At 56.0% G+C, this 26,321-nt stretch overlaps 1 protein-coding gene and 1 long non-coding RNA gene across 2 annotated transcripts in view; one reads left to right on the top strand and one right to left on the bottom strand.

The window, feature by feature from the left end:
* EFNB1 (ephrin B1) overlaps nt 1–18,143 on the bottom strand; it is a 70,258-nt gene extending 52,115 nt beyond the window's left edge. The window contains exon 1 of the mRNA XM_064518478.1: nt 17,694–18,143. Within this exon, the coding sequence (XP_064374548.1) occupies nt 17,694–17,809 (116 nt within the window). The 5' untranslated portion in view covers nt 17,810–18,143. The remainder of the gene's footprint in view (nt 1–17,693) is intronic.
* Nucleotides 16,344–21,278, top strand: LOC112980845 (uncharacterized). Its single transcript, XR_003258526.2, has 4 exons — nt 16,344–16,855; nt 20,178–20,301; nt 20,399–20,504; nt 20,896–21,278. It is a non-coding gene; the product is annotated as an uncharacterized LOC112980845 (long non-coding RNA).
* Nucleotides 21,279–26,321: the final 5,043 nt, after the last annotated feature.

Below are 26,321 nucleotides of genomic sequence, written 5' to 3'. Positions count from 1 at the left end.
AAACAGAGCTCCCCCCAAGGAAACGCCTCGGAGCTCGCGAGGGCACCGGCGCTCAGCCACCGCCTAAGCTAACCCGCACGTAACCCCGCCGGACGGATCCTCGGAGATCCGGGGCTGGAAGTTCACTCTACGAAGAGGCCAAGACAGCCGGCCAAAACGCGCTCTTCAGACTCCAAGCCGGTGCTTGGACGGAAAGTCAGGCCCCGGAAAATCCCCTTGCCCCAAACAGATCCAAGCTGTGCCACCACTGCCTGGCTTTCCAGGGTCAACCAGCGCGCCCCGCACCATTTCTCAGCCTTTCAGCAAAAACAAGCAAAAGTCAAATATACACCCAGAAAAACCAATCCCAGCAGGTCCGAAGGCCTGGAGAGTCAGCACCGAGGAGCAGCAGCCGAGCGGCTCTTTGGCCACGGTCATGTTAGCAGAAGCTGGAACACCAAACTGCGTCCAGAACCTGGTGGAGAGCTCACGGGGCTGTCCCCAGTGCCACCACCTCCGTCAGATTAAACGAGGTACCGGACACCAATCTAAGTGCATTTTAATCTTGTTTTGCATGAGGGCCTTTTCTTTTTTGACTTAAGGAGAAAGTTGAAGACGTTTGTAACAACTGCAACACACTAATTTAGAACCTACCACAGCGTTAACATTACATTAAACATTTCTGTCAACCTTGAGGACACGCTATGTCTGTGTAAGAAATTACACTAGCAATTACAGCTAAAGAGGCATGGAAAATTTCAAAAAATATTTTAATGTATTCAGAAGTGATAACTGACGTTCTTATTAGGATTAATCTAATTTTAGTAGAGTCATTTCTATCCTGCTTTTGGATAAAAAATGAATTTCAATTTTAAGACCTGGATAAAAACTGGCATTTTTAAAAGTCCTTTTAGAAGTCACCCTGCATGATAAGTGTGATGATAATATAAGAAAGTTTAACAAAAAGCTTTTCCATTATGGAAGATATTCATTAAACAAAAAGGAAATAGCCATATTTAACAAATTGGACAAACTATTTCTAGCTAATGTTCTTCAAAACTAGTCATCTTTGTGTCTAATTTTTAGTTGCAGACAAGACAGATAGAAACACATTACTTGTTTCTATTTGTTTCAACTCACAGTTTCTCAGCTTGGAATGAATTAGTTGAACTGAATTAAGCAGAATAAACCCATATAAAAACATCCTTCTTGTGCCCTCAGCAGAGCCTAACGTTGTCAAAAAACAGTTTAATCACTCCATATTCCTGTTCCAGGTGCCTGACAGTGAATTCACTCAAGTCAGCAGTCACTTTATTTTTAAATAATGTCAGCAGACATTATTTAAATCTTCATCAGCAAACATATTACACCCATTTATTTTAGAAATAAGTTTTAGAGCAAAGTTACAGCCTTAAGAAAGATCATCAACTTCCACTCCAAATTTTAACTCGAAAAAAATTTCAGAAGCATGCTTAGTCTCAGGTAAACCCTTTAAAACAGATTTCTGCGCATGCCAATTAACTCCAGCCCACATGTCTCTACAAAGAATAGATTTGTTTGACAAACCTGACATCCGTCTGTGATGAAATTACATGTTTAGTTGATAAAGGTAAATGCATAGACGTGCAGACTCCAGCACACTACACTCCGAACAAAATCCTGTCTCCACACAACATGAAGGGTAGCAGAAGCATGAACAGAGAGGGGGACAAGGCAATTGGGGACCTGAACGCTGAAAAACTGGGGTCAGCCCAGGAAGATGCTCAGAGCCAAGTGTTACCTCTAGAAACCAGGGTACAGGACATGCTCCTGAGCCTGTGTGTGCACAGGCAAGGGGCTGCTCGAAAACGAGAGTGAATGAGTGCAAGGTATAGGAATTATTCCAAGATTGGGAAAAAGTAGGAAGAGGTTTAGTCAATTTACCTTGTCAAAAAGAATGAAAGAGATTTAACAACGAAGCACCTTCCCAAGAGCAACCTGGGGGGCACTGGAGTTTCCTTTAATATAGTGCAGAAAAGTAGCAGCTAGAGCCAGAGGATGCAGCCTGACCTCAGACACATTCATATTTTTAAAGAAGTCATACGCGAGGGCAGCTAAACGCTGAGCAAGCCACCCAGAAAAAGCTGCATTTTCTCCATTTCTTGGGGCTCTGGAACAGAGATTGGCTGTCTTTAGAAAAATGCACGCTGGCCTCACGTGCTGGTCTCGGTACTGTTGTACCTGGATGAAATCTAATCGTTTTGAGTGATAAACGTCCTTGTAGTCTCCATTTCTGCGCAGCTGTTTGGAAGAGCCCTTGCGTCTCTCCAGCCCATCACGGAGCCAAGCGCGCTGAAGCACCCTCTCAAAGCCAAACAAAGCCGCCAGCCGCCGGCTGGCAACGCCAAGGACCTCTCCACTCAGAGGCAGCTGGAGAGCCCCCAGGTGCTCCCCGGCTTTTCATCCTCAGAACCAGAAAAGCAACCGGCCCAGAACGCAGGGGACTGAGACCCGCACGACAGGTCTCCAGGGCAGCTTGTCGTGGGAGAACCACACGTACAAGTCCATCTCGGGGCAAGCGCGAGGGCTGAAGAGCACAGCGGACGCAAGAAGTCTCTGCTGTTCCCTTTTCCTACCGGCCTGAGAAGGATGCATGTCAAACATACACATTGTGGGTTACATAAATCCCTAAAAAAAACACTTGGCACCATCATTTACAGGATGCGGGTACCCTGCATCAGGAGGGAGATCCTGGATCCTGCACGGTCTCCTGCATTGTTCCGTGTCCCCAAGGTCTTCAGCCCTCCGCAGCGGTTGTGCTGCCATGGACGCGCGCAGGAAAAACACGGAGGCACAGTCAACCAGGGAAAACACGCTCCATCTCCCGAACGCACGGAAAGGAAGGAAAGCGTGCCGTCATGGAAGGGCGCTCCGCAACCTGCTGCCGCTGCCAACGATGCGGAGCCAGGAAGCAGGACACGGATTAAGTCTTCCAGATGGAATTCCCCCACCTCCCGTCACCCGGAGCCCCCCAAGCTAAAAAAGGGATTAGGCATGTAGGCAGGACATGAAGTGATTTAAAAATATGTGGAACAGGAGTCAAATCCCAATAAAAAAAAAAAATCCACCCTGGACTGATTATTTTATTTTCTACTGACAGTTCCAGCCACAAAGACCAATAAATCCTGATTACAAATTTTAAAAGTGCTTCCTGCAGACACTTGGACTATCAAGGCAATTTTGGATTCCTATAACTCCTGTTTTATGATGGTCATACATGTCAACTTTTTACAGAGCCCAGCATTTCAATAAAGATGACCATAAACCTAGATTAGAGATTAAAAGACTGACTCAGATGTTACGTCAGAGAAAAGAAACAAGTTTGCCCGCAATTGCCTTGTGATATTTTAGCAACTGTTAGGAACAGTTCATTTTCTGATGGTTTTATACTAGCAGTAAATTTTCTGACTGTCGACAACTCGTTGTGCAACGACAACAACTTAAGAAAGGTGGAAGCAGCGCCCGCATCGTGCGAACAGGGAAGAAAAACGCAGTTTGACAGAAGCTGGGAGCTGGCAGTAACCAAAGGAAAGATCGGAGCCTAACTATAATCATCTGGTGGAAAACGTTCAAGCGTTTCAGTGTAATAAGAAGGGAAAGTCCTGTGACAAGGAAAAACAAGCACATCACACAACAGCAATGCGGAGTCAGGAAGCTGCAACAAGCCACAGAGCAGCAGCACAAACTTCTGCTCCTCCGTGTCGCAGAGGACTCTCCCGGGAAAGCTGTGCAAAATCGCCTGCTCGCCGAGCAGCGCTTGGGAGCACAGGGCAGCAATAGACCCCAAAATCAGCAGCATCACCACATACAACATCACAGCTACATGATGAAGAAGCAGAACATTAGACTGCCTCGGACTGGGAGCTGCCGTCAGAACAGCTTCATTAAAGCACAGCCGCAAAACGCAGTCCTGAGTCCGCCGGGCATTTGGGAGATACGAGGAATAAGCACGAGCGGAGCACTAACGGCTCACCGACAAGATATATAGGGAATGACAGGTCAGTCCTCGCTTTAGTTAATGATTGCTCTAGACAGTGCAGAAACACGGACACTCAAATTGCCTGACCTTCCTGGTTTCTCATCTCTCCCCCACCCCAGCCTGTCAAATTTCTCTCCCAGGGAGCTCCTCTGCCCTAATTTTCCTCCTCTCGTCTTCACAAGGTCAGCAGCTGCCGAGCAGAAGCACGTGAACACGTGGAAAGGTGCCGGGAGACCAACCACCATCCCTGGCTCTCGGCAACAGCGGCGGAGGCAAAGCTCAGAGGAGTCCGCTGCCTCCCGCATCGACCTCCCAGAGCAGCAAGGGGAAGGAGCAAGAAGGACCACCGCAACGCCGTGCCAGCACCCCAAATCCTCTGCAAAGCCAGGCCTGGGCCAGCTTCACCCACAGGCCCAGTTCCTTGACCTGCTGCTTCCTCCCTCCAGCAACGATGCTCATCTCACAGCCCGCTGCACCTCCAGAGATGCTCCTCCATCCTGACCTGCTTCTCTCCTCTCTCCCTGACCTCTGCCTTTTCTCAAACAGTAATGACAACTGTGATGGAGATGCCTTTTAAACTATGAACACTGTTTTTATTTTGCTCTTATTTACCGGATGAACATGCTTCCTTTTAATAAGGGGTCTGTTGGGGGAAAGAAAAGGGGAAAAAAAAGAGCAGAAAGGAAGAATGACTCATGGCAACACCACATCTCCAAAAACACTTGAGAGCTGTTGAGACAGTGCCAAGGACAAGGGTTGGGATCACAGGAGATCAAAGGAATGACGGCAGTTTAAAACTGAATCCTCTTCAAACAGGGGAGAGGTTTGCAGGAGCTGTTCAGAGGAGCAAGGCCAAGATGCAGGTCTACGCTCCCGGCTGCCCATGCTTTGCCTGCTTGGGTTCAAAGCAGGCTGTGTTTCCCAGAGATTTAATGACGATTTCAATACTTTGAACAAGGCTCTTCATCCATTTTCTTTAAAAAGGGGTAAGACAGGATAAACACTGTGCTACTTCAGCTGGCTTAAGAGGGTGTGGGCTCTGCCCAGGTCTGACCCCTCTCCTCGTCCCTGAGGGCCACCAGCTGAAGAGCCCGGCCTGAAAAGGAAGCGTTGTGCATGCGTGTGTTAGTGTTCAAAAAAACAAAAATAAAACAAAACAAGCTGCTTGGTCAACACACCCACCACGAGCCACGAGGTCCCAAAAGGAAGGAGCCTGGAGCCGAAGCCCGCAGGACCTGCGGAACCAGCCAGCGCACGGAGCGGGCATCGCACCACCGAAACGGGGGTCAAGGACAGAGTTTAAGCCTGGAGAAAGGAACCAGCTGAGGCCGAGCTCCTGGACAGGCGACACCGGAGAGAGAGTCAGGGGCAGAGCCACAACCACCCCGTCGGTGACACCCGTAACGCGGCGGCTGGCTGGAGAGCCGGTCTGCTCTCGTGGGCTCATCTGCCTCGAACGGCGGCCTCCGGGGAGGAAAGTCAAGTTTGTTAAACCATCTCGGCACCTTTGCCCTTTCTCTTTCGCAATAGAAAAAAGGAAAAAAAATAAAACAAAACACTTCTCCAAACCAAGTCTTAAATTTAAGACATCTGCCGCGCTGCCGGCAAGCCCTCGTGGGGAGGAGGAGGAGGAGGAGGAGGAGGAGGAGGAGGAGGGCGGGTGGCCAGGGGTTGCCCGCACCTTTCCCGGGTGAGGCCCCAGCGCCGGCTCCGCATTGCGAGCGCCGCGACCGGCTCTGATCCCATTACCGCCGGCATCGAAGCGGTCGGAGCTGCCGGTCGCGGCACTCGGCCGTCTGAGGTGCGCCCAACAAAACAGCCCGCTTCACCGATGAAAAAGCGCCCTTTTCCGCGTGGCATGAAAGAGCCGGAGCGCAGCGGAGAGCCCTGGGAGCTCTCCACAGTGAAGGGGGCCAGTGCCCTTTCTGCCGGTGTCTCTCAAAGTCCATCAAAAAGTCCCATTTACATCAAAATGCACTTCCAGACATGCTTCAATTTTACTTTTCCTCTTTCATCTCTTTCCACCCTCCTTCCCCACCTCGGAGCACTATTGTTCGCGCGGCGCTTGTGGCATCTCGCGCAGCGCAGAGGGCCAAGAAAGCTGCCAAAGTTAAAGAAACAGAGCTTAAAGAATAAAGCTCCGAACTAATCAAGGAGCCGGAATCACTCCTGGGTTTTCTCCAGCAAGAGTCCTCGTCTTTCTTCCTCCCACCCCCCCCGGCTAAGCCTGGGGGAGAGGGGGGCCGCCACTGCCCGGCGGTGGCCCCTGGAAGGACGATGCTGGCCGCGTCCCTGCCACGGGGACCGAGCGCTGCGGTCCGCGCTGCCGCTCCGGCTTTCTGGGCAGGCTCTGGTGGGTTTTAAGGCAGATGGTTTTACTGAGCTTGCAGAAAAGCCTCAAGCGAGGGGGTCGGCATCAAGTCCTGCATCTCGTGCAGGGCCGCTCACCGCGCCTGCTCCTCCCGCAGCCGCTGCGGGACACGGCCACGCTGCCCAGGGAGAGGCCACCGCCGCCGGCCGTGCCATCCCGTGGGGCAGCCCCCAAACCGACTCCCCCAGCAACAAAACATCCGACAAACGGCTCGTCCGGCGCAGGCACCACTGCGAAACACATCTGGAGAGGAAAAGCCCAGGTGGACCTTATTCGATTTGAATCCCTCCCTCCCCAGACCATGCTAAAAGCACGCTGGAGAGGCTGCGACGTTTTCTCCCTGCGCCATATTTTCCTCCGCCGTTTGGCAGGGGAAGCTGTTTCCCACCTGCCCTCCTCGAACAATTAGGATTTAATGAATCTCTTTCCTCTCCGGGCCCAGGTTCCTGCGAGGACGTATCCTGCACGACGCAGAGCACAGCATTAACTAGCAACAGGGGACCAGCGGAGAAAGCAAACTTTTGCAAGACCCTTAAAAACGGGGCAGTTCTCCCGTGTTGATCAACATCAGACCCGAGAACTGAAATCCACTCCAGACGATGACAAGTGCAAATTAGGTTTAATTCAGGTCTAAATCATTAAAGTTAAGCTCTAGCAGTACAGCGTAATCCAGATGCTTGTCACCAGTCTCCTGTCCACTTCCCCTAACGCGGAGCTTTTTCAGTCCTTCCTTCCTATTGTCGAGTGTCTATTTTTAACCCCGAGCATTATTTCTCCCTGCGTGACTTCGGCAACTCTCCGGGGACGATATGAAATTGCTGAGCTTGTACACGGCAAAGTGACTCAACTCTCACCTTCAGAGGCGCTACGGAAACCAGAGGACCAGGACATTTTTCCCGTTTGCATTTTCCTTTCTCCTTCCCACCACGCTTTGTCTAGGCCTAAAAGCAAGGGAGATTGCAGAGAAGTAAAACCTACGTCCATCAGCAAGCACCGCCATGGCAAGCCATTTTGCTCCCTTTTCTCCTCCAGTGCCTTTACCATGGGGCTGGACTTCCTCTATAGCAGCTACCTCGAAAAAAATCGCATCAGTAGGTATATTGCCAGGGTAAATCAAGGTCAGAACTATCAGGTTAAAACTGGGCTTATGAATTGAGGCTCTTACTCGCCAAGCAAGGGGAAAAAGGGAGCAAAGCTCGGTAACAATGCAGGCCAGGACCATGTCCCTCTGCAAAACAGGGGACGTTCTCCTAGCAGGGCCCTGGCTGGGCTGAGAACATCAGACAACCACCCCATCACCACCCCATCACCACTCGCCTTCCGCTCATTTTCTCACTGCTGCAAAGCAAGAGTTAACCAGAAGGTCAGCAGTGAAACAGCTCACGAATCTCTACCTTGAGGAAAGTTTACCAAAACCAGCCACCATCCTTAAGGGCAATGGCCACCTTCTTCGACTAATTCATGAAGTGTTTAGGGACCCATGTGCTAAACACCCGCAGATAAGCCCGTGCTCGACTGCGCTCGTAACGCTTGCACTGCATTAGCCAGATGTTTACATTACTCGGCATTAAGAACCAATAAATAATCATTAATACTATCGCTAGAACTGATGCTCTGGACAAGGGAGCCCAGATGCCAAAAACAGCGCTGCACCGTGCAAACATCCCAGGGCAGCGAGCGCTCCGGGGAAGCCGGGAAAGAACAGGCAGGATCCTTCGCTCCGGATTTCGGGGGCCGGCCTGCAGAAGACAATGGGGAAAGCGCTGCCAATTCTGGATTTCATCACGGGTCCCGCAGCGCTCGACGTTTTTCACGGAGCCCCAGCTCAGAGTCTCAGCCGCAGCGCGAGGCGCCCTGCTCCCACGCGCGCAGAGCAACGCCCCAGCCTTTCGGACACACTCTGGTCTCCAAAAGACAGTGAAATCAAGAGCCACCTTGTCTCAAGTTGTTTAAAACCCCCGAAGCCGGCCGTGCTTTCAAGGCTGACTCACGAGGTTTCCTCGCCGGCGCTGGGAACACACGCGGCAGCGGTGGCCAGGCGAGGCGGGACGGCAGCGAGCAGCTGGAAGCAATTATCCCACTACTTTTGTATCTGTCACCCTCTCTTAATACTCGTGTAAGGAAACCATTTGTACTATCAACAAATCTCTTTATCTTTAATAAACTAGGAAAGTGACTCTCTCCCCCTTCCCCCAACAAAAAGTAGGTGGCAGAGGCTACGGAGGAGGCAGCTGCGGGGTGAGGTGTCTCCTGCGAGGTCTGGAGCACGCAGGACGCGAGCTGGGTGCACGCCGGCAGCGAGGTGCCTTAAGGAAAAACAGCGTTTTTTAAAAGAAATTTAGAAATTTCTTTTCTCCATCTGTGCACCGGTACAGAGCTGCAACGTCAGTGCTTTCTTGCATGTCTTATGACCCATGGACCTTGAGTGCTTTGCAGGCGGGGATTAACTCTTGGAAGCGCCACGGCATAGACCACGCACCTCCATAGGGAATCCATGCACCTCCACAGGGAAAAGGAAGACTAAGGACGAGGGAAAGGGACTCGCCTCGGCCAGACAGCAGGAGCAGAAGCAGAAACCCCGGGGAGCCTCGTGCCAGCCCTGGGCGTTACGAGAGCGGGAGAGCGGACGAAGCGGCCTGCCGTGGGTGGGAGCACCCGGGGCGACGCGAAGGGTGCTCCAGGATTCCTGTGCAATGCTCCCCTCCCCGCCCGGCACACGCCCTGGCAGGACGGTTTTTTTTTTTCCCCTGAGAGATATTGGATAAGCACAAACAACCAAAACAGCGCGGCATAAAAAGGGTAATTAGGGAAGCAGCTCCCATCACGAACCGAGCCTGGACGGAGATCAAAAGCGCGCCGAGGCGCTCGGCCTCCCGCCACCCGGAGCTGCGGCGGCACGTGGCCCCCGCGCCGCCCCCCGCCCCGGCAGCAGCCGGGCTCTGCAAAAACCACGGAGGAGCAGCCCCTGCGTCCCTAGTTCATCCGGGGGGGGGGGGGGGGGGAAATGAAGATGTAAAGCCAGCAGGCTAGCGTGCGTACTGGGTTTGCATCCTTCCCCTGCCTTTCCCACGCGGCAGCACAGCCCAGCGCCATCTCCACGGAGTCCAAGCAAAACGAGAATAACGCGGGCTTAAAAGCAAGCACAGCTGAAGGGGAAATCCCACCAGCTCCAGCTCTTTGCACCTCCAAACTGCTTCCCGACACGGCATCCCGGCCAGGCCCTGCTGCTCCCCAATTTGGGAGACCAAATCTCCCCGCAAGAGCTTCTCCCAAAGCACCATCCAGCCCCCCCAAGCAACCCCCCGGCTGCCCACATGTGCGGTCCAGACCACAACCTGCCCGGGACTCCAGTCCGCATCCAGCGCTGCCCCAAGGGAAGGGCTGCTCGCCGAGGCCTTGGCCACATCATCCCCTCCCACAGCATGGGAGGCTTTTTCTTTTTTTTTTTTTTTTTTTTTTTTAATTCTTATTCTAAAATAATTGACTAATTGGCCAAACCCCAGCTCCGTGCTCGGAGTGAATTCCAGGTTCGCTCTTGCATGAAGCGTTTATTAAATACATCAGAGCCGGAGATTAGGATAAATCGCAGCACCCGGCGAGCCAGAGGGACCGGGCGCTGCCCCGCACCGGGTGGAAACCGCCCATTGCGCCCGGAGCGAGGAAGCCCCAAATTAACCCCCGCCGTCACCCACGTCACCCCGGGGGCTGCTGCCAGCCTGTGCAAACAGGAGGAAATGGGCAAAGCGGCTCCCTGCCGCCCCGGCTGCCCCCCTCTCGCCCGCCCCCCTGTAATCCCCGGCACCAACGCAGACCCCTTCCAGGGAAAAAAGTGTAATGCAATACCTGGAAAATTTCTCCCACCCGCTCTCTGCTGCCTGCTGCCAAATTTAAAACATATTTGCTGCTCAGCATCGGGGAAACGTAACCTGCTGCCTAATTCCAACACGTTTGTTCTTCGGGGGCAGCGAGAAAATTCGCACCGCCGCTCCTCGCCTTGCAGGCTGCAGCCTCGCGGCAGCGAGCACCAGGCCCCGCCGGCAGCCGTCCCCACGGGAAGCCACCGCCAGCTCAGCTGTCCCCACGCCGAGGCCACCGGGGGGGGGGGGGGAACAGGGGGGTGGCAGCACCGCAGGACACCCGGCCCTACATCTGCGGGAAGCGGCAGCAGCGCGAGGGCGCGCGAGAAAGCGGCACAAATCCCCGGGATAACGAGCCTGGAGGAGGGAGACGGTGGGCTCCGTCTGCGGAGGGAGCCTTGCTTTTATTGGAGAGGCCTAAAAGGGCCATAAATCCTCAGACTCAAAGGCGAGCTCCAGCTCTTTCAAGGCCGAGGGAGGCCTGGGACGCGTCAGCCACGTCCCCTGCTCAAGTGGCCTCTTAGCAGAGCGGCTCGGGATATTCCCTGCAGAGCCTCCCCATACACCACCCGGGAACGCCTTCCCGCAGCCGCAACGCGCCCCCCCGAAACCCTGGCAGGAAAAGGGCTGGAAGTCCCTGGGGGGCAGCGGCCTCCCCCTCGCATTCAGCTGCACGACTGCAGCACCGCTGCCACCGTGTACAGCCGCCCTGGCACCCACGACCGCCTGCCCCAGCCGCTGGGGCACCTCGCACTTGCATGCATGCACGCTCCCCCGTCTGCATGCACGCTCCTGCATCTGCATGCACGCTCCCCTGTGTGCACGCCTCGCCTCTTGCATGCACGCATGTTCCCCTGTGCACGCGCACGCTCCTGCATCTGCGTGCACGCTCCCGCATCCGTGCGCCCGCCTCTTACAAGCCCGTCAAAACACCGAACCCAGCAGCAGAGAGAATAAAACGCCAAGTCCTCGGCTTGCAACTAATGTGGCCCAACCGCCAGCACGGCCGCCTCGCAGAAAGCAGCATCCAGGGATGGATATTAACAGTGTGGGTGCATTTATAGCTGGAAAGCAGCGAAAATACCCCGTTTTGCTCTTTCTGAAGCACCTACCCGGGGGCCGCTGCGTGACGGGAGCGGAGCAGCGCCGCGGTGCCGGGCCCTTGCACGAGGGCTGCGCATCCTCGCCAGGGCGGGGGGTGCGAGCCCACCCCTGCGCCCACGTTTCCCTGCGGGAAGGGAGCAGGAGCACACGGCGCGACGGGGCCGGAGCATCCGCTGGCGGAGAGGCGTCGAGGAGCGAGTCCTTCCCACCTCCCCATCCCACAGCAGGTCCGGCCGGGAGCCCGGGAGGGGGCTCGGCACAGCCTCCCCCCGCTGCCAGGAGGTTATTCCCGAGCAGCGCGGCCGGGGTTAAAAATAGCCGGCATTTCTGAAGCGCAGCTGCTCCGTGCGGGGCCTCGCCGCCGACACCTGAACGCGGCTATATCCAGCCCGGGGGCGCCGCCAGGGAGAGCTGCCGGCTCCCGGGACTCGGAGCCGGCACCGAAACCTCGGCAGACGCGCGGCCGGCTGCAACGTGCCCGTGCGAGGGGCCAGGACCCGTCGCCAGGACGTGCAGCGCCGAGCACCGGTCCCTGCCCGCGGGAACGGCCCGGGGGCCACTCCGGGTAGGAGGAATCACCCCGAACCAAAGCCACCGCCGCCGCAGAGGATCGCGGGAGCGGGCGACCCGCCACCCTCCCGCCAGGCCGTAATGGTTCAAAACGGCACAAAAGCCCCAATTCGGCCGCCTTTCCCGACACGGCTCCGGGAGCCGCGGCAGCTGCTGCGCCGCGTGGAAAGCTCCAGCTCCTTTTACAATCAATCAGCCACCCCGTCGCAGCGCTCGCTTGTTTTTAAAGGAAGCAGTTAAATCTGTTTTATAGAATCCAGCGGTATTTACCCCGCTACTGCCACAGCCGCGGCTTCGCCCTCACTTTGTTTTTTCTTTTTTAATTTACGTTAATGCAACCATTCCCGAAGACGTTCCAGGAGCTGCGGTGCTGCCGGCCGGGCAGCGTGCTCGGCGAGGCCCGGCGCTTCCCGACGGGACGCCCCGGAAAACCGGCTCTCCCGGAGGCACGCGGGGCCCTTCCCGCCGGGAACGGCTCCTCCTTGCAGAGGGAAACATGAACCCCGCTCCAGACCGTCCGGGCTTGCTTAATCCAAACCAGGCTCGGGAGATTAGGAAAAGCCGCTCGGATACGGCGGGCAGAGGTGCACGCGCGCCATGAGATCGGTTACGCTGCCATCTGGACGCCCCGAGCCCCCGCCGGCCGGGACCGCTCCGGCGGAGCAGCGCCTCTCCAAGGGCCCAGCGAGCCAAACGCCTCTTTTAATTAAAAATAAGCAGCACGTTCTCAATATTTCCCAAGCCCTTATACCGCGGAGCGCCTCGCGCACCCACTAGTACGGTAATTAAATTACATCTGCTCCGACAAGTGTTAGCCCACTGATGCAGAGCTCCAGGCCAGCGATTCCCGTCGAAAACAGCTTTCCCGCAAGCACTTTGTCCCTCGTAAAAGGCATTAAAAAAAGCAAAGAGACACCAGGCTTCAAACTCAATGCTCGCAGAATTCAATAGGACACCGTAATGTCATTAAAGACAGAATAAAAATACCACAAAGGATTAGACTTTTGTCTGCGCCTGGTTTTCCCCTCTCCCCACCCCCAATTTTTAATGCATTTATTTTGTTTTCAGAAAGTTGCTCTATAGCCCCGCAGAGCTAGCGAGCGAGCAGATCCGAGTAAAATTTATACGAGGGAAGCAGAGAAAAGCAGAGCTGAAATGACCGATTCTTAAAAGCTGCATGGATGATGTGTCCCATTTCCCCCACCTCCTTATTAAAACGCTTTCTGGAGAGGCGAATTCCAGTCTGAAATGAATTTTCCAAACCATATTTTATTAGGAATGCTTCCTTTTAACGTGCGGCACAGGAGCCCACCAGGGTCAATATTTCTCCAAAATTATAGCCAGGGGATTTCACAACAGATTTAGTCAGAACTTTCTGCGCGACTCCGGGTTGTTTCACAATAGCAGACCCCAACCAGCAACCCAGCGCTAACTGCTAAGTAGCAAAAGGGCTGATTAAATCATCGAAACCACACTTGGGCCCCCCCCGCCCGCAAACGCAGAGCGCAGTTTCCAAAAAGCCCCCTTCAGACATGATGGAATAAAATTAAAACCATATTGGTTCGCCAAGACCCCTTGAAAGAGGCTCTGCACACATCCCAGGAAAGCGCGCTCGAAGCAGAGCTGATTGAGCCTGAACTTGTCCAAAGCGTCGGCTCGGGAAAATTATAACCTTTTATCCAGTGAAAGCACTTTTTTTTTTTTTTTCCTTAAAGACACACATCCTCCCCAGAGGTTTTCGCAATACAAATATAGCAACAATTTCATTTCTGGCCTTCAAACACACACCTAGAGACCAAAAGGAAACTTTTTCCCCAGCCCAGAGTACAACACTGTGGAAACTAAATGCCATTTTAAGTAAAGACTAAGATATTCTTGACTCTCTTAAAAACGTTAGGAAATTGCTCTTTATCTCAGATGTTTAATCAGGGCCCCTTCAACACCAAAGCTATTTCTTACCCCAGAACAACCAGAAACCTGCCGGTGGCAAACGCGCTGGGGCTAAGAACAGCAGCAAGCTGCCCAGAGGAAAAGCGGACAGAAAAATATTTTCATCCTTTTCAGCGACACTATCAAGGCCAAACAGCCCAACGCACGACGTTTTCCCCTTGTGTCTGCTGGAAAATTCCACTTAGCGATGTTATTTTTAAAGGCTTTAGCTCCATTCTGAAAACAAGCGTCGAACCCGGGCGCTCGCCGGCGCGGCCGGGCAGAGAGGGACCCAGCAGTGCCGAGCCGCCGCCGCGCGCGAGGGGCCGTGAAACGCCGAACGCGCGGGGCTTTTTCTAACACATCTGCGAAGGGAAAGTAATCCCGAGCTAACAAAGAGCAGGGCTTTGGGGCAAAGCGGAACAGGACTTTTTTTTTTTTTTTTTCTCCTTTTTTTTTTTTACAGCCTGCAGGTTTCAACCCTTTATTTTAAAGCTCGCTGCTTCGATTGCATTTGCTGGCAAGAGGGGCTGCGAAGAGGGGGCCTAACTCCACGCAACCTGCAGAAACTGAGGCAAAAGCACCAAGGTATAAAGGGGAGGAAAACAAAAAAGAAGAGAAGAGTTGGCCTGGCCCCCAGCAGCCCGCAAGCCCCAGCGCTGGCTGCCGGGAGCGGAGCGGGGCTGCCCGCACGCTGAGCCGGGATGCGCCGGGCACGGCGGCACGAGGACGGGCTCCAGTTGAGGGCCACGCTGTCGGCAAAGCTCGCCGGCTCCCGGAGCTTTTCTAGCCAGAAATATCACCGCGGTGTCGGAGAAAAATAAGAGTTTCTCGGGCCTAGCGCAACAGCCCAGCGCCGGCCGCTCCGGCAGGGCAACGCGGCCGCTTCCCACGGCCCTTCCCGAGCCAGGCGCAAGTCGGCCTCGATCCCCTCCAAGCCAGCACCGCTCCCGCGGGTTATTTGCAAAAACTGGGATTGAGAAAGAAACAGGATCCCCTACCGCCCTCATCCCAGCGACGGACCCCCCCCGGTCCCGGCACGCGGCCATCGACCAGAGCCACGACGCGGGGGCCCGGGGGCTCCAGTGCCCCCGCCACCATGGCCGGACAACGTGGCATGGGAGCCGGCTCCGTGCAAACCAGCTCAGCCTCCGCTTCGGAAAACTTCACGGGAGTTTGGGTGGGAGAACCAGAGCTCCAGAGTCCGCGAGAGCCCGGGGAGCGGGTGACCCGCACCCCAGCGCGGGGTCTGCGGGGGGGGGGAAGAGGGACCTCAACAAGGAGCAGGATCCGGCTCCAGGCCCGCAGAACCACCGCGGCTGTCGACTCCTCCCAAATCCCCAGGCCTCCACAGTTTCACAAAGCAAACCGAGCAGCCAGGCTCGGCTCATCTGGCAAAGCCTCCGCAGCTGCGGGACGAGCCGCAGCGCAGCTTCCCGGCACCCCGACCCCTTCGGCAAAGGGAATCGGCCTTCTTGTCCGGGCAGGGACCACGCGATTGCCCAACGCGCAGCGCTGAGCGAACGGTCCCGCTCCACACGCACCTACCCGCACGTTTCCCGAGTTCACAGCATGAAGTCGAGGAGATTTGTACCTCCAACTGCCCTTTTCAAAATAAAAAAGGTGGTGCTTTCTGGAACCAATTTGCTTTCTCCTTCCCCCCCTCCCTCCTTCGTGCTGACATAGCAGACTTATAAACACAAAAGATCAATTCCTAAGGGTAACATTTTTTTTTCCCCCCTCTCCAAGCTAACACAGATATCTCCAAAAGGGGAGCTGGGGGAAATCAGAGAAATCACTTATTAGGAATCTACCAGCCACAAGGGACCTTTCCCCAGCTTTTCTAACGCGCTGAAGTAGAAATCACGCATTCATGTGCGCATGCATGTGCCAGAAAAGTTGCTCCCCCCCCCAAAAAGAATAGTTTGGCTTGAACTTGAGCGTCCAGTTGGAAAATGTGGCCGAATTGTTTCGGTTTTCTCCATACCACTGGGTTTTTTTCCTCTTTACAGGAACACAGAGGGGAAATAATCAAGATAAAAGCAGGATTTTTTTTAACTAAGAAGAGAAGGGGGTAAGATAAACAAACAGTCCGTGATTTACAAGATAAAGCCCAGCAAGAGGGCTACCAAAAACATCCTGATATAATCAGTCCCAAAACATCTACAGGTCATTAGCGACCATGTCGAGTGTTTAAAGATCTTTTAAAGATTCTAGTTACTTTTTAATTCCAGACATGTTGGGAAAGCGAGTTTCATTGTTCGTGTTTTGAAGCCGGGAGCGCAGCTGGGTGCTGGGACTTGACTGAACTTACTCCAGGCAGAGCCTAAGGGCCACGCTACAAGCGGGGCCGCGGGAAGCGGGCGCAAGCGCGGCGCCCCGGCAGCGGCGGGGGGCTCGCACCGCCCCGGCGCCCCCCCCGACGGGAGGCGCCCCCTGAACCGCGGCCGCCCACCGAACCGCCGCCCCCGGGGCGCAGGAGCGCGGGGGGCGGCCCGGTCCCGCGTCCCGGCCCCGGTGCAGGCGAGCGAGGCCCCGGGCGCTCCCGACGGGGCGCCCCGCGGAGCCGCCCCCGACGTTCGCAGAGCCGGGGGGGGGGGGGGAGCGCCTCTCCTTTCACACACCCAGAAAAAACAAAACGCTTAGCAACCAACGTGGCAAGCACCAAAAAAGCACCTGCTTTCATTCCAAAACCCATCATTTCCGAGTCTCTCTCCAGCCAAGGACACTCCGAGGAGCTCCGCGCACCAGCGGGCAGACGAGCAGCTCCGGTGTTTTATTACACCGCACGTAAAGAGCAAGATTTCTAGAGCTAGGTCTAATGCATTCACCACGCTTGCGTGCCCCGGGTCACCTAAAGAAATATGCGCTCCCGGGTGCCAGACAGAGGCCCTGTTAAATAAAGGCTGGCACCAAACTTCACAGTCCTCGCTTGCGACGCCAATTTATATCCCTCGCTACCGACTCCTGGAGCCAGCGGGGACGAGGAGCGGAGGCAGAAGCGCCTCCCCGGCTCGCAGAGCTCAGGTAAGCGACGCACACCGGGGTTTGCTCAGGTCGCAGCAGCCGCCCGTCGGTCCCGGTTTACTAGCAAGACCTCGGCGAAGGAGCGGGCGGCGGGGGAGGAGCGGGCCGGGCCCGGGAGCAGCGCTGCGGGCGGCGGCCGGGCGCGCTCGGCCCCAGACGGTCTGGAAAGCGCATCCAGCAACGCCGGTAACTGCAGGCTGCGAGCGACTCTAGGCAATCCTAGGTCTCCTCCGCACACGCAAGAGCAGTCGGAACTTTCCAAGTTTCACAGCGTTCCCCCCAAAAATAAAGTTCTCACGGGATTTCCACGCACAGCGGGAATATCGCGCTGGCATAAGACGGAACCAGATCCGCTGAGGCTTTGGTAAATTAACCTCCAGGTCTGCTCGCCTCCAGCCCAAGTTTGCACCGAGCGTGTGAACTGAAAGCCATCTGCCGGCAACCCCCGACCGGCATCCGCAGCCCCACCAGCGACAGAGCTCTTCGGCAGCCAGATTTGAGAGAGGGAGGGGAAAAAAAAAAACCCAAAAAAGCCCGATAGAGCTTTCGTGTCTCGCACAATCCAGCCCGGCAGCCGCCCGCGCCGCGCCCGCGGGCAGCAGCGCTCCGCGAGCCCCGCGCGGGGGGGAAAAAGAGAAAAAACCACCCCAAAGCACAGCGGGGCGGCGAGGCGGGCTGCGAGGCTCCAGCAGAAGGGAGGCAGGCGGCGGTGCGCGCTCCGTGCTCCAGCGCCGTCCGCGTCCGCGCAGAAGCGGTTCCCACGCCCCGGCCCCGCCGGGGCCGCCCGGAGCCGGGGCCGGAGCGCGGCGGCGCCCGCGCCCCCCGCGCCCGCACGTACTTGGGGTTGCCGGCGCTCCAGGAGACGGGCTCGAGGCTCTTGGCGAGCGGCGCGGCCAGGCGGCACAGGGCGAGCAGCACGCCCAGCAGCCACCGCCCGCCGCGGGGCCGCGCCATCTTCCGCCGCCGCCGCCGCTGCTGCTCCCGGCGGCGGGACGGGCCGCGCCGCGCCGCGCCTCCCGCCGCCTCAGGCGCCCATCGCCGCTCAGCCGCGGCGGGCCGCCGGGACGCGCATCGGCGCCGCGCCCCCGGCTCGGGGCCGGGGCTGGGCTGCGCCCCGCTGCTGCTGCTGCGGCCGCGGCTCGGTTCAGCTCCGCTCGGCTCGGCTCGGCTCGGCGCGGCTCGGTTCAGCTCCGCTCGGGCGGCGACGGCGCGTCCCCTCCGGCGGCCCGGCTCGCACAGCGCCGCCGCCCGCCCCGTCGCCGCTCTACTCCCCCGCGCAGGCACCCGCGCGGGCAGCCCCGAGCGCCCCGGCCAATCGCCGCGCGCCCCGCCGGGGCCTTCGCCCCCCCCGCCCCGCCTCCGCCGTCGGGGGGGCGGGACGGGGGCGGAGCTGCCGCCTCCCCCCCCTCCCGCCCCGCCAAGCTCTTAAAGGGGCCGCGCGGGGCCGCGATCACCGCCACCCCCCTCCTCGCCTCCCTGCCGTCGGGGCGCCCGCACCTGCCCCGACCGGTGCCCGCCGCCGGGGCCGCCTCCCCCGGCCGAGCCGGAGCGGGCCCCGCACGCCCGCGGGAGAGCGGGGGTGCGGCTGCGAGCCCCGACGCCACGGTCCTCGCCGCGGCGGCCGCACCCCCGCGCAGCACCGGCGCGGGCGGCCGAGCGCGGTTCCCACGTGGGGCTCGGGGCGCGGTGCCTCCCCTGCCCCGGGGGGGCGGCGGGCAGATCCCCCCTGCCTCCCCGCGGCCCCCCGCGCCCTGCCCCGAGAAGGCAGCGGCGATTTTTTGCCCGGCGCGGGGGCGGCCCCGGCCCGGGCCCCGGGTGATGCGGTGCGGAGCGGCCCCGGCCCCGGCCCCGGCCCCGGCCCCGGCCCCGGCCCCGGCCCCGGCCCCGGCCCCGGCCCCGGCCCCGGCGCGCTCCAACAGCGGTGCTACAGCGCTCCCTGGCGGCGCTCGACGGCGGCGCGGCGGCGGCTGCGCGCTCATTGGCCGAGTGGCTCGCCGAGATTCCGCGGGCGCCGCGCGCTCATTGGCCGAGTGGCTCGCCGAGATTCCGCGGGCGCCGCGCGCTCATTGGCCGAGGGGCTCGCCCGGATTCCGCGGGCGCGTTCCCACGCGCGCCGCGCCGGGCCCCCCCGCTGCGGGCCGAAGCGCCGAGCGGCTGCGGGCGGCGGGCCGCCCCCCCCGCGGGCGGTCTCCCCCGGGAAATGCCGCGAACCCGGAGCCCCCACGTCCCCGGCTGGGGAGCGGGAAGCCCCTTGAGAGCGGCGCCCCCCCCATGCCCTCACTTCTTTTTCCCTCCTCCCCTCGCCCCGAAAATACCGCAAGCAGAGCGGTTAACTACCTCCCAGGCAAATTGTTAACTACCTTTCAGGCAAACCTAGGCATGTGAAAGCTGGCACTTCTGGCATTGTTTCCAAAAACAGAAGCTGCTTGTCGTTGCTTTAAATGTAAAAGACCTGCATATCAGGCTTCGCTCTGCTTAACTGCGTGAAATAGCTGTATTCAAATTTTAAAAGGGCTTGTGTGCACGTACATAGTGGGGGGAACAAAGGTGGGAGATTGCGAGTCAAAACGTCTCAATCATTTTTTCAATAAACACTCTCTCAGGTTTAGGGGTTCTTTTTTAATTACGTCTTAAGATGCAACGTACCTACGTTTAACAATGAAAAAGGCTGAAATGAATTTCCATGAAAAATTTCGGTGAGACATTTGGGATCGAATAAAACATTTAATTTGACTCTAGATTCAGTTTGTTTTATATTAAGAAAAGAAAAAAAAAACTTGTTTTGCAACAACCTGAAACACTGTGTCCTTTACTTCTTTTTTAATTGGCTATTCACACATTTCTTCTCTGGCACCTTAAATGGCAAAACCTTCCCATCCAATCTGGATTGAGGTTTATTAGGCATCTGTGTTTAAAAAAATTAAAATCTGGAATTAAATATGTTGTTAAACTGAAGCTGTGCAGATGCTTTCCTGAAAGCACAAGTACACAGCAGAGTCTTGTGTAACCCATTCTCAGGCTGCTTAAATTAGGTTACATTGGGCATTTTAGACATAGTTAGAGCCTGAAGACAATTGTCAGTTTGCTTTAAGCTAAGTGAATGAGTTTATTAATTGCTTTTCCAATGGCACCTTAATTCAAAAGAGAAGAAAAAAGTTGAGGAAGAAGCAAATAATTGTTTTCATTTTAGGTGGGAGGATTTAGAATTTACCATAATGAATTATCTTGCAACAAAGGTAATTATTCTAAGTTGGCTGGGGAATTGAAAATTGCATTAGAGCATCGGTGACTTCCCTCTTGTGTCTCCCGTCATTTCTTCCAGTCGGAAAATGAAGCACAACATAAAGAACAGAGCGACACAGCGCCAAAAGATTTTATCAGACAAGTCACAACAACCTTAATAACCCCTTAGCGCTTCCTGGCAGGAAACAGCTCACCTTTCGCAGGTAGGGGCTACCTGTCTTGGCGCTCTTTTTGCTCACATGCCCCATTGCTGAGAAATGGGGAAGTAAACTGGGAATTGCCCTTTCTGCCGGCCTGCAGGAGGAAGCCGCAGCCGTTTACCGAGTATTCCTGACCCATAATCTCTGCAAATGACATCACGATTAGTCGCCATGGAGACGCCTGGTGCAACAGCAGCACGTCTCAGGTGGGAAATAAGTAACCAAGGAATTTTTAAGAATGAGCAGACTGTTTTCACATGTCCCTTGTGCTAAATAAATCAATAATGGACAGAGAAAAACCGAAGCAAAATAATTTCAGAATCCGTTCCTTCGGCCCCGCCGCGCAGCCGCCCCTCCTGGGCACGGCCTCCCCCAGCAGCCCTGGCGGCTCCGCGGGGCTTCATAGCTTCTGCGGCTCGCAGGCTGCTTCAGCAATGCGTGCAGCACGTACAACATCGCGCGGTTGTAAAGCAGTGGCAGCTTTCGTACCTGTGTAGGAAAGTTAATATTGCAACCGGTACACCCAAATTCAAACCTGCAATGCACAACAATATTTTGCATTTAGTATTTCAGGTGATTTTTTCTTTTTTTTTTTAGAGAGAGAGAGAGAGAGAGAGAAGAGAGGAGAAAAGGCACCAGAACCTGTTTTCCATCAGTCCTTGTATGCTGCACTGTCTCTGTGTCTTTCGGGTCTCCGTCACCTCGAACCAGACCAGTGGAGACCGGTCTGGCACTTATCAGTGCTGGTGCATCCTAAGAATGAAGGAAAACAAAGCTATGAGACCAGTGTGAGCACCCTGGGCAACGCGAGTGCCGGCTGTTGTGGGTACTCATTACAAGTTTAAGATACGAAATGTCAATAATAAGCATCCAAAGGTCATCCTGTGCCCCTTTATCACAGATGGAAATGGTATGTACATGCCTGACACACCGGTATAGCTGTATGCTTGTATGCTGAGTAAATATCCACTCTAAGTTCATGTTTTTATTGTTTCTCCCTGTATTGGAATTTCTCAGTAGACAAACAGACACAAAGAAAATCAAATACTTCTAACGTGGGAAAGGCATCAAGGCTCAGGGAGAAGTTTCATTCATCAAAGCTCAGCAGTCGGCACATCAGCTGGGTGAAGAGGTGGAAGCCAGTCTGTAAGAACAGGAAAACACACTTCCACTGTCACTCCCGCAACAAAGAACACCCGAAGAACACAAAACCCCGCTTTTCCAGCTCAGATCAAGTACGGAAATTTGTGATGCCAGACAAGGATGAGTCCTCAGAAAATTCTGAGTAAAACACAATAAACTGAACGGAAAATGGTTCCCAACCTCAGCTGCACCGGTGACTTCTGCTAGCCAGACAAATCCGACGTGATCCGAAGGACGGGCGCAGCGCAGGCAGCAGGAGGAAGCGCCTGCTGCCCCGGGAGAGGCCGAGGAGGATTTCGGAGCAGCTGCAGGGCGAGCGTTAGCTGGGCGGGTGCAGCTGAGGAAAAGACTCCCCATCCTTCCCTGAAACACCCAGCCTCGGTGAGCGCGCCTCACGCTCGACAAGGAGCTGGAGGTGGGAGAGAAGCTGCCAGGAAGCGGTCGCCTTGCCCCTTCCCACTTGTCCACCCAGGTGGAGACGGGAATTCACATCCTTCCTCCTTTTTTGCCCTTCTCCTTGCCCGATGCACTGGCAGGGCTGGCACGGACGGCCTTTCTGCGCTGCACCCCAGCCTCACGCAGTCTTACCCCAGCCCTTCCCGGGGGAGACGCGGAGGGCCCCGCATCACAAATTTGGAGGCAGGGAGTGAGGCTGAGACCAGGGGCAGGCCAAGGCCTTGGTGTGAAGCTTCGGGTCTGAGCCCCCCCCGCTCATGGGCTCACACAGAAGAAGGGCGAAAGGGGGGGCTGGGGGCTGCTCGGGTGCCTTCCTCCCCGGTCCCTGCCCATCACTCCAGCAGCAGCCAGCTGCTGCGCCCTGCCTTGAGCACGCGGAGAGAGCGCGGGCAGAGAGCGTGTGCAGGGAGAGCGTGCACGGGGAGAGCGTGCACGGGGAGAGTGTGCACGGGGAGAGCGTGCACGGGGAGAGTGTGCACAGGGAGAGTGTGCACGGGGAGAGTGTGCACAGGGAGAGTGTGCACAGGGAGAGTGTGCACGGGGAGAGCGCGCACGGGGAGAGCGTGCACGGGGAGAGCGTGCACGGGGAGAGTGTGCACAGGGAGAGTGTGCACGGGGAGAGTGTGCACGGGGAGAGCGTGCACGGGGAGAGTGTGCACAGGGAGAGTGTGCACGGGGAGAGTGTGCACAGGGAGAGCGTGCACGGGGAGAGTGTGCACAGGGAGAGCGTGCACAGGGAGAGTGTGCACAGGGAGAGTGTGCACGGGGAGAGCGTGCACGGGGAGAGCGTGCACGGGGAGAGTGTGCACAGGGAGAGCGTGCACGGGGAGAGTGTGCGCAGGGAGAGTGTGCACGGGGAGAGCGTGCACGGGGAGAGTGTGCACAGGGAGAGTGTGCACGGGGAGAGCGTGCACGGGGAGAGTGTGCACAGGGAGAGTGTGCACGGGGAGAGCGTGCGCAGGGAGAGTGTGCACAGGGAGAGCGTGCACAGGGAGAGCGTGCGCAGGGAGAGTGTGCACAGGGAGAGCGTGCACAGGGAGAGCGTGCACGGGGAGAGTGTGCACGGGGAGAGTGTGCACGGGGAGAGCGTGCACGGGGAGAGTGTGCGCAGGGAGAGTGTGCACGGGGAGAGCGTGCACGGGGAGAGTGTGCACAGGGGGACCAGTGCAGGGAGCACACGGGCAGGGAGAGCGCGCACGCCTCAGGCGCACCTGCTAGGAGCAATGGCTAAAGCTCACACACTTTGCCAGGACTGCAGGAGATCAGAGGGCTCCCGCCGTGCCGGACCGACCCCTCCCACCTGCCAGGAGGATTCACACGCCGTATAAGATCCCACGCCAAGGGCATGTATGTGCGCACAGGCGTGGGGGGCAAATATAAATACACATGCGGCGCAGACCCGGGCCCAGCTGTAAGAGGCATTCTTCTGTGGCACCAAGACACAAACACACGCGGCGAGCAGACCGAAACGCAGGCTCGCAGCACGGGCCCAGCGCTGGGCTGTGCTGCGGATACAAAAGCCGTGATGCGGGAGTTGGCCGGCGCTCCCCTGCTCTGGCAGCAAAGGGCTGTTCTTGCTGCCTTTGATGTTCTGAGGAGGGACAGCTGGCCGACATATTAAATGACTCCGGGTGTCACAAGTTTCTGGGGATCTCAGCTCCTCCTCAGCCGCACTCTCTGGCTGCCAAGTGTGTAATGCGGTGCAAGGCTCCCTTCCCAGCTGAGGGGGTCTCCAAGCCGGTCCAAAGACTTGCTTTGGCGCTTGTCCAGATAAGTTGCATATAGCCAGAGGGTGGCTGTGGAGAAGAAAGGGTATCATTTAATTGCTGCATTCTTCATATGTTTGGGGCCTCGGACTCGCCTTGTGCTGCAGTATCGCATGCACACGCACATTAGTGTTTCCTGCACCCATACATCACACTGTCCCCCTCCTACATGCGTCAGCTTGTCCCCTCTCCTCTCGCTCTTTCCTGCACATGTGCTCTGGTCTCTTCGCTTTCATCTCTCCCCTCTTCCATCTCCCTTTAAATCTAATCTAAAGTGATAATGCAATTTCTGGGGGTGATCTGGGAGATTCACCCCCACCTACTTCTTTGTTATGCCTGACGTGTCTCGTCTCATTCTAAGGAGACGAGGCGAGAAGGAAATTGCCTTACCCCTCTGGTAAGCTCCAGCATCACCCACAAGCTCTGCCCTCTGCGCCTCGCTGCCCCTCCTCCTGAGCGTCCCGTGGCTCGCGGCGTCTTGTCATGTCCAATCACACCTTCATCAAGTGATCTGCATTGCAAAACGTATTCCACAGCCACTTCATATTTAAATTACCTGAGAAATTTTATAGCAAAGGAGTAATGGGATAAAACAGAGCAAAAGAAAATTTAGGCTGAACACCAGGAAAAACTGCTTAGTCCTGCAATCTATTCGTCTGTGGGATGGTTCCCCAAGGGAAGTGTTTGAGTTATTTAAAACCCACCTATATAAAAATCGGTAGGGGATAAACTTCACTTGTCCCAAAGGTATGGGCACTATGGGACTTGGCAGCTCTTTCCCCTATTTTCTGTGATGAAATGCATGAGATCTCACACGGCTGAATTCATGCAGCCCATTTAGCCCAGATTGCTTTGCAGGCCCTGCATAGAGATTCATGGCCCCTGTCCCCGAAGAGAGCTTTTCCAGCAAGAAATCACCATGCAGGATGGGGTATACAGCCGAGAGCAGGTGAATTTGGGCCAAAATTCATGATTAATCCAACCCTTTTTAAAAAAATATAGGATCCTTAAACTACCAGGACAGTGGATGTGCAGAGCTTTCTGACAGCCCTTGTACCTACGAAACAGCCAGGAAAAGCAGATGCCAGAAAACCAACATTATGCTGCTAAACCAGAAGATCAAATTTAAAATTGAAGGTGATGTCAAGGATCTTCCTTTGCCGTGATTTATACCATGATTCTTGTGCTCAGACTCCTGGAAACTTGCACCTTCTGCAGATGTGCCGGTTGATTAAAGTGATGCAACGTATTCACTAGCTGTGTAATATGAGGTAAATTAAACATCCATATTCTAACCAAAAATGTGCTAGGACTATGTGCAGCCTTACCAAGGTCTTCGTCACCCAGCAGGTCGCATCCCTCCACCGCGGGACAGCAAGTGCGGGGAGGTGCTGGAAAGCCTAACCCACAGTCCTTTGCTCGTTATTCCCAGTTTTCCCAGTGCTTCCAGCCACGGGAAAAGCCACTTCTGATCTTCTCTAGGTGTTGGGAAGGAGGGGAGGGAAGAAGGAAGGTGGTAGCTGGAGGCACTTGAGTCATCGGAGTCAGGAGCGAGTGGGGAAATGCAGCCGCGCAAGGCGATCGGGTTCCAGGAGGAGCATTTTATGGGGCTGAGACGTCTACTGCATAATGGGCCGTGGAAGGAAGTATTAAAATCTCTAAGCAGTTTTCAGAGACGCGATAATTAAGGTGTCGTAAGCTACAATTGCCTGGAAAAAAAAAACAAAGGCGAGGAATAAGATTTTTGTCACTTCAGAAGTGGCCACTCACGGATTTGAGGTTAAAAAACAAAGAATCCATGCAAGAAAGAGAAAATGTAAAAGGAGCCGAACAAGGGTCCAGCCAGGGGCTCCAGGGGAAGAATAGAGGCAGAAAGCTGGGGCACGGAGAGCGCAGCTGAAGGCACTGAGAAGTCAGGGAAGCTGATTCAGGAAAGCACTTAGCATTGTCCCGAGTCCAGGCATTCACCGCTTTAATCAGGCTCTTTAATGGAGCTCGAGCACAGGCTTAATGCTGAAGCATCTTCAGTAGTGCTGCTCTCTTTCATCAGGACCTCTGGGGAGGAGAGAATATTGGCTTAAATAAATGAGGCCTCGGAAACACGTGAGAGATACTGAACTCGCTGCTTCACGGCGTCGTCTGCAAGGAGCACGCTTCGGCGCGGCGGCTCGCGGCTGCCGCTGGCCCTGGCGCGCGTCTCGGGGCGAGGAAAGCCCTTTCCCCACTCCACAGTGCTGGAAACAGATCCGTCTCGTGGGTTATGCTCCAGGCAAGGGGGAAGGCTGGGAGGGCAGAGCGAGGGAGCTGCCGGCCTGCCGAGAAGGGACGCGAGCGATGCTGCCCGCTCACAGGCCGCCTGCCTCTCCCCCGACGCAGCCGAGCGAGCGTCGAGGGCAGCAAGAGCGATGCCGAGTATCCAGAAATTAAGGAAACGTGCGTTACAGTGACATCGGTTTACAAACAGCGCGTCCCTGCCAGGAGCGGATCGCCTTGCTTTCCCGAAGGTTAGTGTCAATGGGTGAGAAATGGCAGGGAGCTATTTTTAGCTCTTCGAACAACATTGCAGAAAACACGCTGAAAATTACTCAAATTGGCTGGAACACAAGCAGTCCTCAGCTGAATGGAAATATATATAAATAGTGATAGGAGGGGAATATA

This window comes from Dromaius novaehollandiae, chromosome 11 (genome assembly GCF_036370855.1).
Source record: "Dromaius novaehollandiae isolate bDroNov1 chromosome 11, bDroNov1.hap1, whole genome shotgun sequence".
In the NCBI taxonomy this organism is placed as follows: domain Eukaryota; kingdom Metazoa; phylum Chordata; class Aves; order Casuariiformes; family Dromaiidae; genus Dromaius; species Dromaius novaehollandiae.
The sequence above is the reverse complement of the archived record's forward strand: the minus strand, read 5'-3'. Positions and strand labels throughout refer to the sequence as shown.